Source organism: Pelophylax lessonae (assembly GCF_965119305.1).
Source record: "Pelophylax lessonae genome assembly, chromosome: 5".
NCBI classification, from domain to species: Eukaryota; Metazoa; Chordata; class Amphibia; order Anura; family Ranidae; genus Pelophylax; species Pelophylax lessonae.
The window spans coordinates 35,695,813-35,713,483 of record NC_138772.1 but is presented as its reverse complement, the minus strand read 5'-3'; the positions used below and the strand labels follow the sequence as shown (position 1 = coordinate 35,713,483).

General features: G+C 47.3%; 1 protein-coding gene across 1 annotated transcript in view; it reads right to left on the bottom strand.

The window, feature by feature from the left end:
• Window positions 1-7,471: 7,471 nt before the first annotated feature.
• The window catches only part of SYF2 (SYF2 pre-mRNA splicing factor), a 28,900-nt gene continuing 18,700 nt past the window's right edge, over window positions 7,472-17,671 (bottom strand). The window contains exons 5-7 of the mRNA XM_082257304.1: window positions 16,266-16,356; window positions 9,330-9,428; window positions 7,472-7,692 (exon numbers count right to left, since the gene is read on the bottom strand). Coding sequence (XP_082113430.1) covers window positions 7,527-7,692; window positions 9,330-9,428; window positions 16,266-16,356 — 356 coding nt within the window. The 3' untranslated portion in view covers window positions 7,472-7,526. The remainder of the gene's footprint in view (window positions 7,693-9,329; window positions 9,429-16,265; window positions 16,357-17,671) is intronic.

The window sequence follows — 17,671 nt, the reverse complement described above, 5'->3', positions numbered from 1 at the left end:
AGATCCTCTTCGGAAGAAAAGAAGGGTTAGGTCGTAAGACCACCTTATCCAAGTGAATCACCAAGTAGGGAGAGCTGCAGGACAAAGCCCCCAGCTCCGACACCCTGCGAGCCGAAGTGATCGCCACCAAAAAAGCAACCTTCTTGGACAACAGAGACAGCAAGATCTCCCTGATCTTTTCAAAGGGAGCCTGTTGTAACACGGACAGAACCAAGTTCAAGTCCCATGGAGGCAAAGGATCCCTCCTAGGAGGAGCCAAATGTCGCACCCCCTGAACTAAGGTGCTAACCAACGAATTAGACGCCACAGGGCGTTGAAAGAGAACGGCCAGCGCAGTAATCTGACCCTTAATCGTGGCCAACGCCAAACGCTGGTCCACGCCCGTTTGAAGGAAAGCCAACACTCTCGATACCGAGTATGAGCGAGGGGAATACCCCCTGGACTCACACCAGGCAAAATACACTTTCCAAGTACGGTAGTAAATTTTACCCGAAGAGGCTTTCCTAGCCTTGATCAAAGTGGGAATGACCTCAGGGGCGAGACCCCTATCCTTCAGGACCTGGCTTTCAACAGCCAGGCCGTTAAAGCCAGCGACTGTAAAGCAGGATGGAATATTGGTCTTTGAGACAGGAGATCTTCGCGAAGCGGCAGACGCCACGGAGCGTCGACCACCAGATTTACGAGGTCTGCGTACAAAGACCGGCGAGGCCAGTCCGGTGCCACCAGAATCACCATGTGCGGTTCCGAGGCCAACCTGCGAAGGAGCCTGGACAGCAGCTGAATCGGTGGAAAGGCATACATCAGACGATACTGACTCCAAGGCGCCACTAACGCGTCTGAGGCGTCTGCCCGAGGATCGCGCGTCTTTGCCACGAACCTTTCCACCTAGACGAGACGCGAACAGGTCCACATCTGGGGAGCCCCACTTCGAGCACAACATCTGAAAAACATCAAGGTGAAGGGACCATTCCCCCTGGTCCAGGGTCTGGCGACTCAGATAATCCGCCTGCAAGTTTTCCACCCCCGGAATGTGAACTGCCGATATCGCCGGGACGCGCGTCTCGGCCCAAGCCAGAATGTCGGCTACTTCCCGAGCCGCTCGAGCACTCCTGGTGCCCCCTTGGTGGTTGATGTAGGCCACCGCTGTGGCATTGTCCGTCTGCACCAGAAACGGACGGCCCTGGAGCCTGTCTGTCCAACGCAGAAGGCAGAGATTTATCGCTCGCAATTCCAGAATGTTGATCGGAAGGGAGGATTCCTCCTCCGACCAAGTTCCCTGGACGGACAGAATGCCTAGAACACCACCCCAGCCCGACAGGCTGGCATCCGTGGTAATCACCGTCCACGACAAAGGACGAAAGGACTTGCCCCCCGACACCGCCGGGACTGGAGCCACCACAAAAGACCCCGTCGGGTGAGGCGGCTCAACGAAATCCGCAGATCCAGAGATAGCGGACGCCCGTCCCACTTGGCCAGGATCTCCGCCTGAAGATCCCGCGTGTGAAACTGGGCGAAGGGAATCGACTCGAAAGCCGAGACCATCAATCCCAGACACCTCATACCCGTCCGGAGGGACAAGCACTGATTGTCCCTGAGGGACCTGACTTCATCCTGAAGTGTCCGGAGCTTGTCTTCCGGCAGGAAGACCTTCGCTTGAACAGAGTCCAGGATCATCCCTAGGTAGGGGAGACGAACCGACGGACACAGCGTCGACTTCGGAAAATTTATCGTCCAACCGAACTCTTGCAGAGTCTGCATCGTGATGGACAGGTCGTTCACCAGACCCTGACTGGTCGCAGATCGAATCAAGATATCGTCCAGATACCCCAAGACAGAGATGCCCTGGGCTCTCAGTAAAGCCAGGACCGGCGCAAGCACCTTGGTGAAAACCCGCGGAGCCGAAGCTAGACCAAAGGGTAACGCCACGAATTGGTAATGATCCTCCGCAATGGCGAATCGAAGGTACCTCTGGTGACCCTCGAAAATGGGGATGTGAAGGTACGCATCCTTCAAGTCGATGGAGGCCATGAATTCCCCCGGAACCAGGGCAGCCACCACCGATTGCAGGGATTCCATGCGGAACTTGCGAACCCGCACAAAGCGGTTCAGAGCTTTTAAGTCCAAAATCGGACGTACCTTGCCCTCCTTTCTGGGCACAGTGAACAGATTGGAATAAAACCCCCGAAATCTGTCCCGATGAGGCACCGGAACCACCACTCCCTTGGCCCGCACCGCCAGGTGCAGCTCCTGCAAGCGCTCCGGAGACAGCTGAAGATTTGAGGGAAAAAATCTGCTCGTCGGCCGAGAGAGAAACTCGATCTTGTATCCAGATCGAACGATTTCCTGAACCCACCTGTCCCGAATGCGGGCCAGCCAAGGTTGAAGAAAACCGAACAAACGTCCCCCCACCCCAGAACCGGTTGAGGGCGCCCCTTCAGGCCGAATTGGCATGGGCAGCGGAACCGGACGGGCCAGACTTCTGCTTACCTGCCCACGGCTTCTTCTGGGAGCCTTGGCCCTTGAAGGGCTTACCCTTATAATGCGACCGAAAGGCACGAAAGGACCCCTAAGAGGGTCTAAACGAAGTATTCTTCTTACCGCGAACAAACTTATTCATGTGAGTCTGGGGTAAGAGAGTGCTCTTACCCCCGGAAATTCCCTTTATCAGAGTATCCAAAGACTCGCCAAAAAGGCGAGATCCCGCGTAGGGCAAATTAGCTAAAGTCTTGCGAGATGATTGGTCAACCGACCAACATTTCAGCCATATCAGACAACGGTTCAATACCGCCACACTCGGGAGGCATGCAGCCAAAGGGACTAAATCCAAGTCCGCATCACACAAATACATGACACCCTGATGAATTTGATCCACCATAGCCAATGTCGTCGGTGGAGCAGAGTCAGCCACCAGGGTGCGCCTGAGCACCTGCGTCCAATCCGCAACAGCTTGGGCTGCCATAACGGAAGCAAAAATAGGCTTCAGCATAGAACCAGCAACCGTATAAGAATGACGGGCCAGAGACTCCAATCTCCTGTCCGTAGGGTCCCGGAACACCGGGGTATCCTCAGCAGGAATCGCAGTAGATTTATTCAAAACCGCCACCGCGTGATCCACCTGAGGCGGCACACACCAACGCTCATCAGTGGTGGGTGTAAATGGATAACGCAGCTTGAACTTACTGGGCACAGTAAAGGGTTTCTTTAAATTGCGCCATTGCTCATCAACAGCACGCTGAAATTCCGCAGGGCAGGGAAAAACCTGCGGTGTTTTGCATTTTCTTTGCATCCTATAAGAGGACATCAAAGCAGGAGGACATGGTTCATCCTGCAAATGCAGTGTTTCCTTAATAGAAGCAACCAACTCATCCATAAGTGCAAGCTCTTCAGCCGAGCCAGGGGGAGAATTATCAACACCTTCTACCTCAGCCTCCCCCTCAGACCCCCCAAGGTCCAGAGATGAGCGAGACCCTGAGAAGGGCACTCCAGCCATAGCAGCCCCATCGCCCTCTGAATCAGAGGAAATAGACAATCTGGGCTGTTTTGCTGATCGATCAGTCATTAGCATCTGCACCTGAGCAGCCAAGTTCGCCACAACAGCAGCCAGATCAGCCCCCTCGGGGGATGCAGCAGCCCCTTGGCCCCCCACCAAGGTGGGAGGAAACTTGCAATCCTGAGAATCCATGCCCCAGCATCAATTGAAAAAAGGACTGCCCCTTTAAGACCGCGGCGAGCGTAGCCCACCGCACACCACTGTGTTGACCGATCCCCACACGGAGAAAGACACTGAGCAAGGAATACAGGAAAAAGAAAGGTAAAAACCTGGAGAGACCACACAGGCTGCTGCCACCGATCGCTGTTCCAGAGCAAAGGAAGTGATGTAATGACTGACCGCCCTATAAAGCCTATGCAGGCTACACAAACATGGCTGCTCGCTGAGGCATATTAGGCAATGAGAAAATGGCGCCGACATGTGGTTGTACGATCGATCGCCGCCAAAATGGCGGCGTTTGGCGCCAAAACACCGCGCCATACCACACAGGGCCGGTCACCATAATGTGCCGCAAAAAAATGGCGGGCCGCAGTAGCGGCCGCCGCACAGCATGTCTGAGCCCAGTCTGCCCATACAGTACACATAGCAGAGCGGGAGAGCCCCCCCCCCCCCCGCAGCCCACAGACATGCAGCTATTCCACACAGGAATCTGACAGGGAGCTCAGCACATACACAGACATGCAGGGTCACACAGTCACAGACTGACACCCAAAACAGACAGGCCCCCACAAAGAATGGCACTTACCAGTCCGGACGGCGTGGGGAGCCTTCTCCAGCGATCAAACCGCTGCACTGACAGGGAGTGTCGCAGCCAGGACGCAGTGGAACTGCGGTGCGAAACCGCAAATAGCGTCCGGTGAGGTAGCCACCTCACAGGCAGCATCCCTGCAGCGAACAGGGATGGGTCGTTCAATGTGCCAGGGAAAACCTGAGCTGAACGCTCGATGGCAGGCTGGGAAGCCCCTGGCCCTGACCCCTGGGATCCAGGGCGGCCAGTCCGAGACCCAGCTCCGCATGATCATCTTCATCCGAAGAAACTAAACTAATGCTGATAAAAAGAACAGCTAAATAAAAGAAAGAGAACTACTCAAAATAAAATCAAAAAAGAGGATAGAAGGCTGAGACTGAAAGCCCCAGCACAGGAACAGCCAGCTACTCCTAAGCTAGGCAATTAGAAACTGAGTTGAGAATGCAGGAAGCAGGGAGGTATTGACTGAGGGGACCACCCCCTAGGGGTGGGATATGCTAAAAGCTTTGATATTAACAATTCTTGTTGCCTAGCTACTCCTACGGAGCAAAGGTCAATTACCCCATTAGTGATGAATATGAAGTGGCGGCGACTGTCGGAGGACGTAAGAGAAAAAATGTTCCGTTTTGCATTTAAAAAAAGTCTGTGACCCTTTCCAAAAATGCAGCGACTCAAAAAAAAAAAAAAAAAAAAAAAGCATAGCTGTAAATGTGTCCCATAGGAAACCATGTTAAATGAACCTGCAAAAAATACCAAAAATGCATAGGTGTGAACCAAGCCTAAATCCATCCATTATGTATATTCTTCTCGAATTTTGGGTGTGCTTTGTGTATTTCTTCCAGATCTGTGCAGTAAAGCCCCATACACACGTACCGATCGTCGGCGAACGATCGGCCGTCTTTTGTCCCCGGGCTGTCGGTGTCTGTTGAAAAGTGCAAAGACAGCACAAGAATTTTGTCCGCCGACTACAGCCGACTGCAGAAGTGATGTCATGTAATGGTTAACTTTCCCTGTTTTTTCTTTTCTGAGCATGCCCAGTCTTGCAAATCTGCGGTCTGTCGGCCGAATTCTGTACTGACTGGCGAACAATCGGCCGCTCTGGTGTCGGCATACAAAAATTTAAATGCTTGCAAGACCGATTCTTGTCGGCAGAATGTGCGCTGACGGCTGTCGGAGGCACCATACTAACAAGCGTACAATCGGCAGATCTTTCGTCCGCCGACGTTTGTATGCCGACGATCGGTACGTGTGTACGGGCCTTTATCCAGCGTGAGACTTTCCCTCTGTGCAGGAGCTTCCTGTAATAAAGACCGCTCACTGCTGATCTCTCCCTCCTTGTGCAGGGGAACTGGTCTTGTCTCCACCCCCTCCTCTAGCTTTCAACAGGCAGCCTGTAGTGGGTGGAGCCTGCTGGGGTCCACCTCAATCTCTGCCTCTGTGCAGGAGCTTCCTGTAATAAAGACCGCTCACTGCTGATCTCTCCCCCCATGTGCAGGATGACAGGTCTGGTCTCCAACCCTTCTGTATTATTTTTGCAGGCAGACTGCATTGCCTAGGCTTTCATGGATGATGGATACAGAATATATGACATGCGCTTCTACTACATGTGAGTGCCCAATTTGCATTTTTATTAATAAATTATTATTTTCCCTGCACTTAGATGCGCCCTCTTGTGTCTCTGCAGTTCAGGAAAGGAGCCTGTACAACTACATACATTTAGGTTTAAGAAATACTTTAATTAGCAAAAAAAAAAAAAAAATACACACATGCCTTTATCCTTATACATGAATTTGACTCTCATTAACCCAATCAACTCAATGGAATTTATTTACTAAAAAGTCTAGAATGCAAAATCAGCTCTGCAAATATACGAGAAAACCAAAAAAAAAAAAACAAAAAAAACAAAAAAAAAAAACAAAAACAAACCAGTTTCCAGTTATTTGGGGGTTTTTTTTGTCAAAGCTGAAGTTAGAAGCCGATTGGCTACCACAGCTGCACCAGATTTTGCACTCTCCAGATTTAGTAGATCAATGCCAATCAATCTACACTACCTCTCAGCGGCTAGCTGAATCCAGGTCAGCCAATATTTGGCAGTATTGAGGATCCTGCTTGTTGATCTACAGAAATCAGAGGGAGGGAGAATCATCAAGTTCTGTACATGTTACAGTCATTGTTTTACAAGGTGAAGGTTTACATATATTTTAAAGTGATTCTAAAAAGGCAGAAGTTTTTTTTTACCCTAACGCAAAAAACTTTCTAGATGCAGCTCCACCAACCGCCGCTCCCCCCCCTCCCCTATACTTACCTGAGCTCTACTTTGATCGAGTGATGTACATGAGAGCAGCAGCTCTCCCGGGTGTCTCCTCACTGGCTCACACAACAGCAGGAGCCACCCTGCTTCTGTCAATCACAGCCAGTGAGCCAATGAGAAGAGAACAGGGGGCGGGGGATGAGCCACGGACCTGCCCCCTTTCACAGAGCACAACTCGTGAGCACACCTGCTTGAGAGCCCCCACAGCTAGAGGCTTGCTAATGGGGGCACTCTGAAGAGGGGGGAGGAGCCAGGAGCGCTGGCGGGGGAACCCAAAAAGAAGAGGATCGGGGCTGCTCTGTGCAAAACCACTGAACAGAGCAGGCAAGTACACACACTATAACTAGTAATATATATATATATATATATATATATATATATATATATATATATATATATATATATATATATAAAACATTTTTATTATTTTTTTTTTTAAATTGTGAAGGTTGCGTCAACTGCACTTACAGGTAAATATAACAAAAAGTTGTGGTTTGGCTGCAGCACAGGTGCAACAAGATTGTATCCACGTTTTACACGCAGTTCCTATTGACTTCTATTGCACTTTGCATTTTCACACAACGCATCAAAGATGCAGCATGCAGGACTTTGATGCATGGTTATAAAAAAGAACACAAGGTCTAAGAGAAGGCAATAGGAACTGCCTGTAGAATGCGGAAAAGTAGTGCTGCACCAATACCGCAGCGCACCGGTGTAAACCCTCTCTAACTTCTCTATGTATACACAGTGTAACAGAGATCCCCCCCTCCCCCTCCCCCCAAGCTCTCTGATACATACACATATATCAGTCAGTATGATGGGTCATACAGTCCAAGTCCTCGGAGTGACAGGACAAAAAGGGGAAGCAGAAGGTTTTATTTACGAAGCGGAAGTGATGTATAAATCCTGACAGCAGGTTAGACCGCCGTCCCTCTCTCCAAGTTCTGTTTGATCTCGGCGGTGTATTTGCCATAAAACCTCTCCGCTTTCTTGTTGAATTTGGCGTTGCGTTCATTGATGTAGTCTATATCGGCGTCGTCGTTATAGGCGCGTCTCCGGCTGTATTTCTCTCGCTTTGCAATCCTATGACACAAAACAGAGCAGACAGTACAATTAAAATACAATTCAATACAGGGGGAATCAGAGGGCCCTGCATGCTAGAGCTTATGTAGATGACATGATCATAACTTGGCTCAACAAGTGAAGTCCCGCTGGTTCACTTTCACCCCCCAGATGGGGTAACAGTTACAGTGTACAGTTTTAAGGGGTTATTTTGGGTGGTGGGCTTGTTGAATACAGATTTTTAAATCGGTAGCCGCTCCCACAATACTCATGCAGGCAAGGATGGCATTCCTTGCCCCACCTCCTCCAGAAGCCTCCTCACGTCGCATGTCCCAGGTGCCTGCAGCATCAGTCACAAAGCACCACGCGTGCTTGCGCATGTGCAGTGAGAAGCCGGGTGTGGTTCCTCAGCGAGCCCCAGCTGGATCCCATATCCAAGATGAAGCCCTGGGGACACGCAGAGGTAAGAAGAACCGGCTGCTGGAAGACAGCGCTGGCACCCAGGCACAAGTAAGGCTCCATGTACACGGGACGTTGTTAAAAGTCCCTTTGAATGCTGGAATTTTTAGGACATTTGAAACGTCCGTTAGGTCGCGTTTGCACCCGCGTTTAGCGGGCGTTTGCCTTTAGAACCGTTCCTAGAGGTCAAAAAAATTATTCCCCTTTAAAATGGAAAAACGCGAACGCTAAAACGCGGGTCATCGCGTTCGGACGCGTTTGTAACACCGGGAAACACACGTTCGAACGCAAATAATTGAGTTCTAAAAAAAGTCCCTGAACGAAACTGCCTGCAAATGACTATAAACGACCTGGTGTACATGGAGATAAGATAACATGGAGCTGCGTTCAGGGGCTTCTGAAAAAAAACGCCCAACTGCTCCTAAACGGCCATTTCCAGCGTCCCGTGTACATGGAGCCTAAGGATGTGATATTTAAAAGGCAGTGGAGTACAGTTAAAAAAAAAAAAAAAAAAACACTTTCTGCCTTTACAACTCCTTCCATTTGTCCTGTTTACGGTTATCCCTCTCTATTTGTCCTGTTTACAGTTATCACTGAAAGTAAAAGAAAATCCCAAATTTTGGATTGTCCCCAGAAAAGTAAGAAGGGAAATCTTCTAATGGGGACACTAATTCTGGTGACCTGGGGTTCCCCAAGAAACTCCCTTAATTTGCAGGGATTTCCTCTTACTTCCTGTTTGGCTATGGGACAGGAAGTGAAGGAAAGTCTCCGCAATAGGACACAGATGAGAAAATTTTTTTTTTATAAGACAGGGGTTATAACCCCTCCCTCCAAAATGAAAAAAGGTTTTGCTCATAGTTCTACTTTAATACAAATGCATAGTTATTGATCTGGAGTGTTTTTTTTTCTTCCTAGAACAGAGTTTTCATTATTATACAGGATTTATATAGCGCCAACAGTTTGCGCAGCGCTATACAATGTGAGGGAAGACAATACAGTTACAATACGATTCAAAACAGGAGAAACTAAAGGACCCTGCTTAACAAGCACACTGCAGCAGAAGCTCCGCCTTTGGCTGCATAAACATGCACTCTGAAAAGTCACAAGTAATTACATTATATCTACATTTCGAGGTGATAAACCCAGCTCAACAGGCAGATCTGTGAGTAGTGGACATTAAGGGGTTAAAAAGTTCTTACTGTTTCTCCAGGTCTGTTACCATTCTGTCTACTCCCTCCTTGGATGGGACATGCGTTCCATGGTACAGGCTGTCCGACGTAGGGAAGAAGTTTTCACCTCTAGAATACATCAAAATGACAGAAAATTTATATGCAAAGGAAAAAAAAAAAGGCAGAACTTGTGTTCCTACTAAGTGGAGAGAGGGATTCTAGTTAGCATTGCTGACCCTGCGTATGTCACAGAAGGGCCTCCTTTACTTATAGGGAATCTATCAAACAGAAATAGGAAAACCCCCATTGTGGACTCGTTTTTTGAGGAACCATCCCTTTTTCCCCCAATCCTTGCTTCACTTCCTGAAGGTGTCAACAATGTCCTTCCTATTCTTGCTGCACATCCCTGTCTTATCGATCCTTCCTTCACTACCTGAAGGTGCCATCCCTGTCTTCCTGATCCTTGCTTCACTACCTGAAGGTGCCAACCAGGTCTTTCCAGATCCTTCCTACACTACCCGAAGGGGTCAACCATGTCCTCCCTCTTCTTGCTTCACTACCTGAAGGTGCCATCCCTGTCTTTCCCGATCCTTCCTTCACTACCTGAAGGTGCCATCCCTGTCTTTCCTTCACTACCTGAAGGTGCCATCCCTGTCTTTCCCGATCCTTCCTTCACTACCTGAAGGTGCCATCCCTGTCTTTCCTTATCCTTCCTTCACTACCTGAAGGTGCCATCCCTGTCTTTCCTTATCCTTCCTTCACTACCTGAAGGTGCCATCCCTGTCTTTCCTTATTCTTCCTTCATTACCTGAAGGTGCCATCCCTGTCTTTCCTTATCCTTCCTTCACTACCTGAAGGTGCCATCCCTGTCTTTCCTTATCCTTCCTTCACTACCTGAAGGTGCCATCCCTGTCTTTCCTTATTCTTACTTCACTACCTGAAGGTGCCATCCCCGTCTTCCTGATCCTTGCTTCACTACCTGAAGGTGCCAACCAGGTCTTTCCAGATCCTTCCTACACTACCCGAATGTGTCAACCATGTCCTCCCTCTTCTTGCTTCACTACCTGAAGGTGCCATCCCGGTCTTTCCCGATCCTTCCTTCACTACCTGGAGGTGCCATCCCTGTCTTTCCTTTACTACCTGAAGGTGCCATCCCTGTCTTTCCTTCACTACCTGAAGGTGCCATCCCTGCCTTTCCCGATCCTTCATTCACTACCTGAAGGTGCCATCCCTGTCTTTCCTTATCCTTCCTTCACTACCTGAAGGTGCCATCCCTGTCTTTCCTTATCCTTCCTTCACTACCTGAAGGTGCCATCCCTGTCTTTCCTTATCCTTCCTTCACTACCTGAAGGTGCCATCCCTGTCTTTCCTTATTCTTCCTTCATTACCTGAAGGTGCCATCCCTGTCTTTCCTTATCCTTCCTTCACTACCTGAAGGTGCCATCCCTGTCTTTCCTTATTCTTACTTCACTACCTGAAGGTGCCATCCCCGTCTTCCTGATCCTTGCTTCACTACCTGAAGGTGCCAACCAGGTCTTTCCAGATCCTTCCTACACTACCCGAATGTGTCAACCATGTCCTCCCTCTTCTTGCTTCACTACCTGAAGGTGCCATCCCGGTCTTTCCCGATCCTTCCTTCACTACCTGGAGGTGCCATCCCTGTCTTTCCTTCACTACCTGAAGGTGCCATCCCTGTCTTTCCCGATCCTTCATTCACTACCTGGAGGTGCCATCCCTGTCTTTCCTTATCCTTCCTTCACTACCTGAAGGTGCCATCCCTGTCTTTCCTTATCCTTCCTTCACTACCTGAAGGTGCCATCCCTGTCTTTCCTTATCCTTCCTTCACTACCTGAAGGTGCCATCCCTGTCTTTCCTTATTCTTACTTCACTACCTGAAGGTGCCATCCCCGTCTTCCTGATCCTTGCTTCACTACCTGAAGGTGCCATCCCTGTCTTTCCCGATCCTTCCTTCACTACCTGGAGGTGCCATCACTGTCTTCCCCGATCCTTCCTTCACTACCTGAAGGTACCATCCCTGTCTTCCCTGATCCTTTCTACACTACCTGAAGGTGTCAACCATGTCCTCCCTATTCTTGCTTCACTACCTGAAGGTGCCGTCTTGCCAATCCTTGCTTCATTACCTGAAGGTGCCATTCCCATCTTCCTGATCCTTGCTTCACTACCTGAAGGTGCCGTCTTGCCAATCCTTGCTTCACTACCTGAAGGTGCCGTCTTGCCAATCCTTGCTTCACTACCTGAAGGTGTCAACCAGGTCTTCCTGATCCTTGCTTTACCCAAAAGTTGCCATCCCCGTTTACCCAATCCTTCCTTCACTACCTGAAGGTGCCATCCCTGTCTTCCTGATCCTTGCTTTACTACCTGAAGGTACCATGTCCCAAATACTAGTTTCAGGTCAGAGACTGGCTAAATTGTGAAGGAAGGATCAGGATAATAGCCTCAGATTTGTCAAATTTCAAAAAAATTTCAGATCCTTGCTTTTGCAGTTCACAGAGCCTGCTGTCTCATATTGTTCAAATCTCTAAAATGCTTATCCTGTGAATAAATTTCAGTTCTGAATTTTTGCGACATGAAAGGGATTGCATTGTCTGATAAAGAAAACCACTAGAGGGAGACCCTACACACATGTACAGCGGGTAAAATAAGTATTGAAAACGTCAAAATTTTTCTAGGTAAATAAGTTCAGAAATTAGGTTATGTGTAATAAAATGGAATGACGCAGGGAAAAAGTATTGAATACATGAACAAACGGAGGTGCAAAAATGGCATGGAAAGCCAAGACATCAGCTGAAATCTATTAGTAATTAGAACGCAATCCTGCCCCTTGTCAGTGCAAATTAATATCAGCTGGTTCAGTCTCAACTGATGGCCTATAAAAAGGTGTCTAATTGCCAAAGTGTCACACACAAAACATCTCATGATGTGTAAAAGCAAAGAGCTCTCTCAAGACCCTTACAAAAACTTATTGTTGCAAAACATAGGATATAGGCAACCGGTCAAAATTACGAGGTTTGTATACCAATGCCAGAAGCCTGGCCAACAAGATGGGAGAGCTGGAGCTGCTGATGTTTGAGGAGGACTTAGATTTTGTGGGGATAACTGAGACTTGGTTCGACAGCTCTCATGATTGGATGGCGACCATTCAGGGGTATTCCCTTTAACGCAGGGATAGAGAAGGTAAAAAAGGGGGAGGGGTATGTCTGTACATTAAGAACAGTGTACAGGTAAATATGAGGGATGATATTAATAATGGAGCTATGGATGAGGCAGAATGAGGCACTATGGGGAAGGTAATATTGGGCGTATGTTATAGGCCCCCCAACATGAGGGAGGAGGGGGGAGGCGGACCTCCTTTTACAGATAGGATTGGCAGCAAGGATGGGAAATGTCATTATAATGGGGGACTTTCATTATCCTGATATAGACTGGGCAGAAGGAACCGCGCACTCAGCCAAGGCTCGGCAGTTCCTAAATGTTCTGCAGGACAATTTTATGGGTCAGATGGTGAACGCACCAACAAGAAACAACGCGGTACTTGACCTACTGATTACCAATACAGACCTGCTCACGGATATAGAAATACGGGGCAACTTAGCGAACAGTGACCATAGGTCAATAAGTTTCAGTATTAATCATAGTAATAGGAAACACAAGGGTAATATAAGAACACTGAATTTCAAAAGAGCCAATTTCCCCAAACTGCACTCTCTGCTAGAAAATATCAAATGGGATAGAGCCCTGGCAACAAAGAACACGGAGGAAAAATGGGAGTGCTTCAAGAGCATACTAAACAAAGGGATTGGCCAGTGCATCCCAAAGGGAAACAAAATTTAAAAGAGCAAAACTAAACCCTGGGTGGCTAAACTCCAACATAAAAATGCATATTAATGCTAAAGGAAAGGCCTTCAAAAAATACAAGACTGAGGGGTCATTGGCAGCATTCAAGCATTACAAAGAGTGTAATAAGAAATGTAAAGACGAAATCAAGGCGGCTAAAATAGAACACGAGAGACATATAGCGGAAGAGAGTAAAAAGAACCCCAAAAAATTCTTTAAGTATATAAACGGTAAGAAAGCGAGGCCAGAACACATTGGCCCCATAAAAGACGACAAAGGGAATATGGCCACAGAGGACAGAGAAAAGGCGGAAGTGTTAAATAATTTCTTCTCTTCAGTCTTCACAGAAGAATCGGGGGGGGGGGGGCTACACTAACCCAACTGGTAAGGCTAATCTAAATAATACACCTCAGGAAGTACCGCCATGGCTAACAGAAGATAGACTTAGAACTAAACTAGAGAAACGTAACATAAATAAATCACCGGGACCGGATGGCTTGCACCCGAGGGTTCTTAAAGAGCTCAGCCAAGTGATTGCCAGACCATTATTCTTGATCTTTAAGGATAGTCTACAGACGGGTATGGTGCCAGCTGATTGGAAAAAAGCCAACGTGGTACCAATATTCAAATAAGGGCCGAGATATATCCCGGGTAACTATAGGCCGGTCAGCCTAACATCAGTAGTCTGCAAGATTTTGGAGGGGATGTTAAGGGACCACATACAAGACTTTAGTAATGAAAATGGTATGATTAGTAGTAATCAGCATGGATTCATGAAAAATCATTCTTGCCAAACCAATCTATTAACCTTCTACGATGAAGTGAGTTGCCACCTAGATAAAGGGAAGCCTGTGGATGTGGTGTATCTGGACTTTGCAAAGACCTTTGACACCGTTCCCCACAAATGCTTACTGTACAAACTAAGGAAGGTAGGTATGGACCATAAGGTGAGTACCTGGATAGAGAACTGGCTCCAGGGGAGAGTACAGAGGGTGGTGATAAATAGGGAGTACTCGGATTGGGCGGGTGTGGAAAGTGGGGTCCCCCAAGGTTCTGTCCTGGGGCCAATCCTGTTTAACTTATTCATAAATGATCTAGAGGAGGGGATATCGAGTACAATCTCAGTATTTGTGGACAAAACTAAACTAAGCATGCCAATACCTTCTATGCAGGATGTGGAAACTTTACAAGAGGATCTGAACAAAATAATGGGGTGGGCAACTACATGGCAGATGAGGTTTAATGTTGAAAAATGTAAAGTAATGCACCTGGGCATCAGTAATGCGAAAGCAAGCTACTCTGGGGGGGAAACCTCTGGGTGAGTCTAGGATGGAAAAGGACCTGGGGGTACTGGTAGACAACAGGCTTGGCAGTGGCATGCAATGCCAAGCCGCTGCAAGCAAAGCAAACAGAATACTGGGATGTATAAAAAGGGGATTCACTCCAGAAATAGGAGATTATTCTCCCGCTCTACAAGACTCTGGTCCGGCCACATCTGGAGTATGCTGTCCAGTTCTGGGCACCGGTCCTCAGGAAGGATGTGCTGGAACTGGAAAGAGTCCAGAGAAGGGCAACAAAAATAATTAGGGGAATGGAGGACATCAGCTATGAGGAAAGACTACAAGCACTGAACTTATTCTCTCTGGAGAAGAGACGATTGAGGGGGGATATGATATCAACGTACAAATACTGTACTGGTGACCCTAGCATAGGGAACAAACTATTCAGAGAAAGGGAATACAATAAGACACGTGGCCACTCACTAAAACTAGAGGAAAAATGGTTTAAGCTAAAAATACGTAAGGGGTTCTTTACTGTCAGAGCAGTGGGGATGTGGAATTCTCTTCCACAAGCAGTCGTATCAGCAGGGAGTATTGATAGTTTCAAAAAACTATTAGATGGGCACCTTAAAGACCATAACATACAGGGGTATACAATGTACGGTTAACAGCAAACACACACACACACATCATAGGTTGAACTGGATGGACTGATGTCTTTTTTCAAACTCACAAACTATGTAATAAAGTAATACTATGTAATACTGATGGCATTGGGTACAGAAGGATTTCTAAACTTCTGAATGTTCCAGTGAGCACTGTTGGGGCCATAAACTGGAAAACATCATTTCACCATAAACCGGCCACGACCAAGTGCTCCTCACAAGATTTCTGACAGAGTGAAAAGAATTATCAGAAGAGTTGTCGAAGAGCCAAGGGCCTTTTTTGGAGAGCTTCAGAAAGACCTGGAATTAGTAGGTACAATTGTTTAAAAAAAAACATAAGTAATGAGCTTAACCACCATGTCCTGTATGCACGCTCACCATGCAAGACTCCATTGCTGAAGAAAAATCATGTTGAAGCTCATTTAAAGTTCGCTGCACACCATTTAGACAAGCCTGTTTAATACTGGGAGAATATAGACTGGTCAGATGAGACCAAAATTTTATTCTTTGGATGCCATAATACACTCCCTGTTTGGAGGTCAAATGGCACATCACCCCAAAAACACCCCCGAACCAACAGTGAAGATTGGAGGTGGGAACATCATGGTGTGGGGCTGTTTTTCAGCATACGGTACTGGCAAACTTCATATCATTGAAGGAAGAAGGAATGGAAAAATGTGCCAAGACATTCTTGATACGAATCTGCTGCCATCTACCAGGATGATGAAGATGAAACGAGGGTGGACATTTCAGCAAGACAATGAATCCTAAACACAAAGGATTTTGTACCAAGTATTAAATACATTGCAGTTAATAGTGTGCAATACTTTTCCCTGTGTCATTCCATTTTATTACACATAACTTTATTTCTGAACTTATTTGTTTTGGTGTCTTTGTATGTATGGATGGATTGTATGTGTTGTTACCGACATGTGGTGAAAATTTCATGTCAATAGCATCTTTAGAAATATATTTACCTAGTAAAAACGAGGGAAGTGTTCAATTCTTATTTTTCCCGCTGTATATAACAAAAACCCAGCAAAGAACACAATGAAATAAAAATTCCTCGAAAATCAATTTTAGGTTATTCTGACAGTGAAATGTGTTTTCTCTTTAAGCGAAAATGTGACAAAATAGGATATATCTAGAAAGAGGATGTCACTCACCGTTTCTCCCGTTCCTGTTGATACTCCTCCATGTCCGGTTTGATCTGTTTGGTCAGTCTCTGGTATTGTCGGAGTTGGGCAGCTGCAAAATCTGTAAGGTACAAGTAATGGATTAATACCTGGAAGATTTGACACCAGCGAGCACACGGGGGCGGGGCCAGGGCCAAACAAGGAAGATTATACTGTGGAGAAGCAAGCTTGCAGGAAACTCAGCTACAACACATTAGTGGACCTGCTACCAGCATGGGGGGTGTAAAGGTAGAGAAGTAAAGCTGGAGTTCAGCTTTAACCACTTGCTTACTGGGCACTTAAACCTCTTCCTGCCCAGGCCTATTTGCAGCTTTCAGCGCTGTCACACTTTGAATGACAAATTGCGTGGTCATGCAACACTATACCCATTTGAAATTTTTACAATTTTTTTCACACATATAGAGCCTTCTTCTGGTGGTATTTTACCATCACTGAGTTTTTTATTTTTTGCTAAACGAAATAAAAAGACCGAAAATGTAAAAAAAAAAAAAATTTGTTATAAAATTTTGCAAACAGGTAATTTTTCTCATTCATTGATATGTGCTGATGAGGCTGCAATGATGGGCACTGATGAGTGGCACTAATGAGGCTGCAATGTTGGGCACTGATGAGTGGCACTAATGAGGCTGCAATGTTGGGCACTGATGAGTGGCACTAATGAGGCTGCAATGTTGGGCACTGATGAGTGGCACTAATGAGGCTGCAATGTTGGGCACTGATGAGTGGCACTAATGAGGCTGCAATGTTGGGCACTGATGAGTGGCACTAATGAGGCTGCAATGTTGGGCACTAATGAGGCTGCAATGATGGGCACTGATGTGGCTGCAATGATGAGGCTGCACTGATAGGCATTGCCCAGGCCAATTTCCAGCTTTCAGGACAGTCACCACTTTGAATGACAAATTGTGCGGTCATGCTACACTGTACCCATCATTGATGTGTGCTGATGAGGCTGCACTTTTGAGGCTGCAATGTTGGGCACTGATGAGTGGCACTGATGAGGCTGCAATGTTGGGCACTGATGAGTGGCACTGATGAGGCTGCAATGATGGGCACTGATGAGTGGCACTAATGAGGCTGCAATGATGGGCACTGATATGGCTGCAATGATGAGGCTGCACTGATAGGCATTGCCCAGGCCAATTTCCAGCTTTCAGGACAGTCACCACTTTGAAAGACAAATTGCGTGGTCATGCTACACTGTACCCATCAATGATGTGTGCTGATGAGGCTGCACCGATAGGTGGCACTGGTGAGGCTGCAATGATGGGCACTGATGGGTGGCACTGAGGAGGCTGCACTGATGGGTGGCGCTGATGAGGCTGCACTGATGGGCATTGACAGGTGGCACTAATAGGTGGCACTGATGAGGCGGC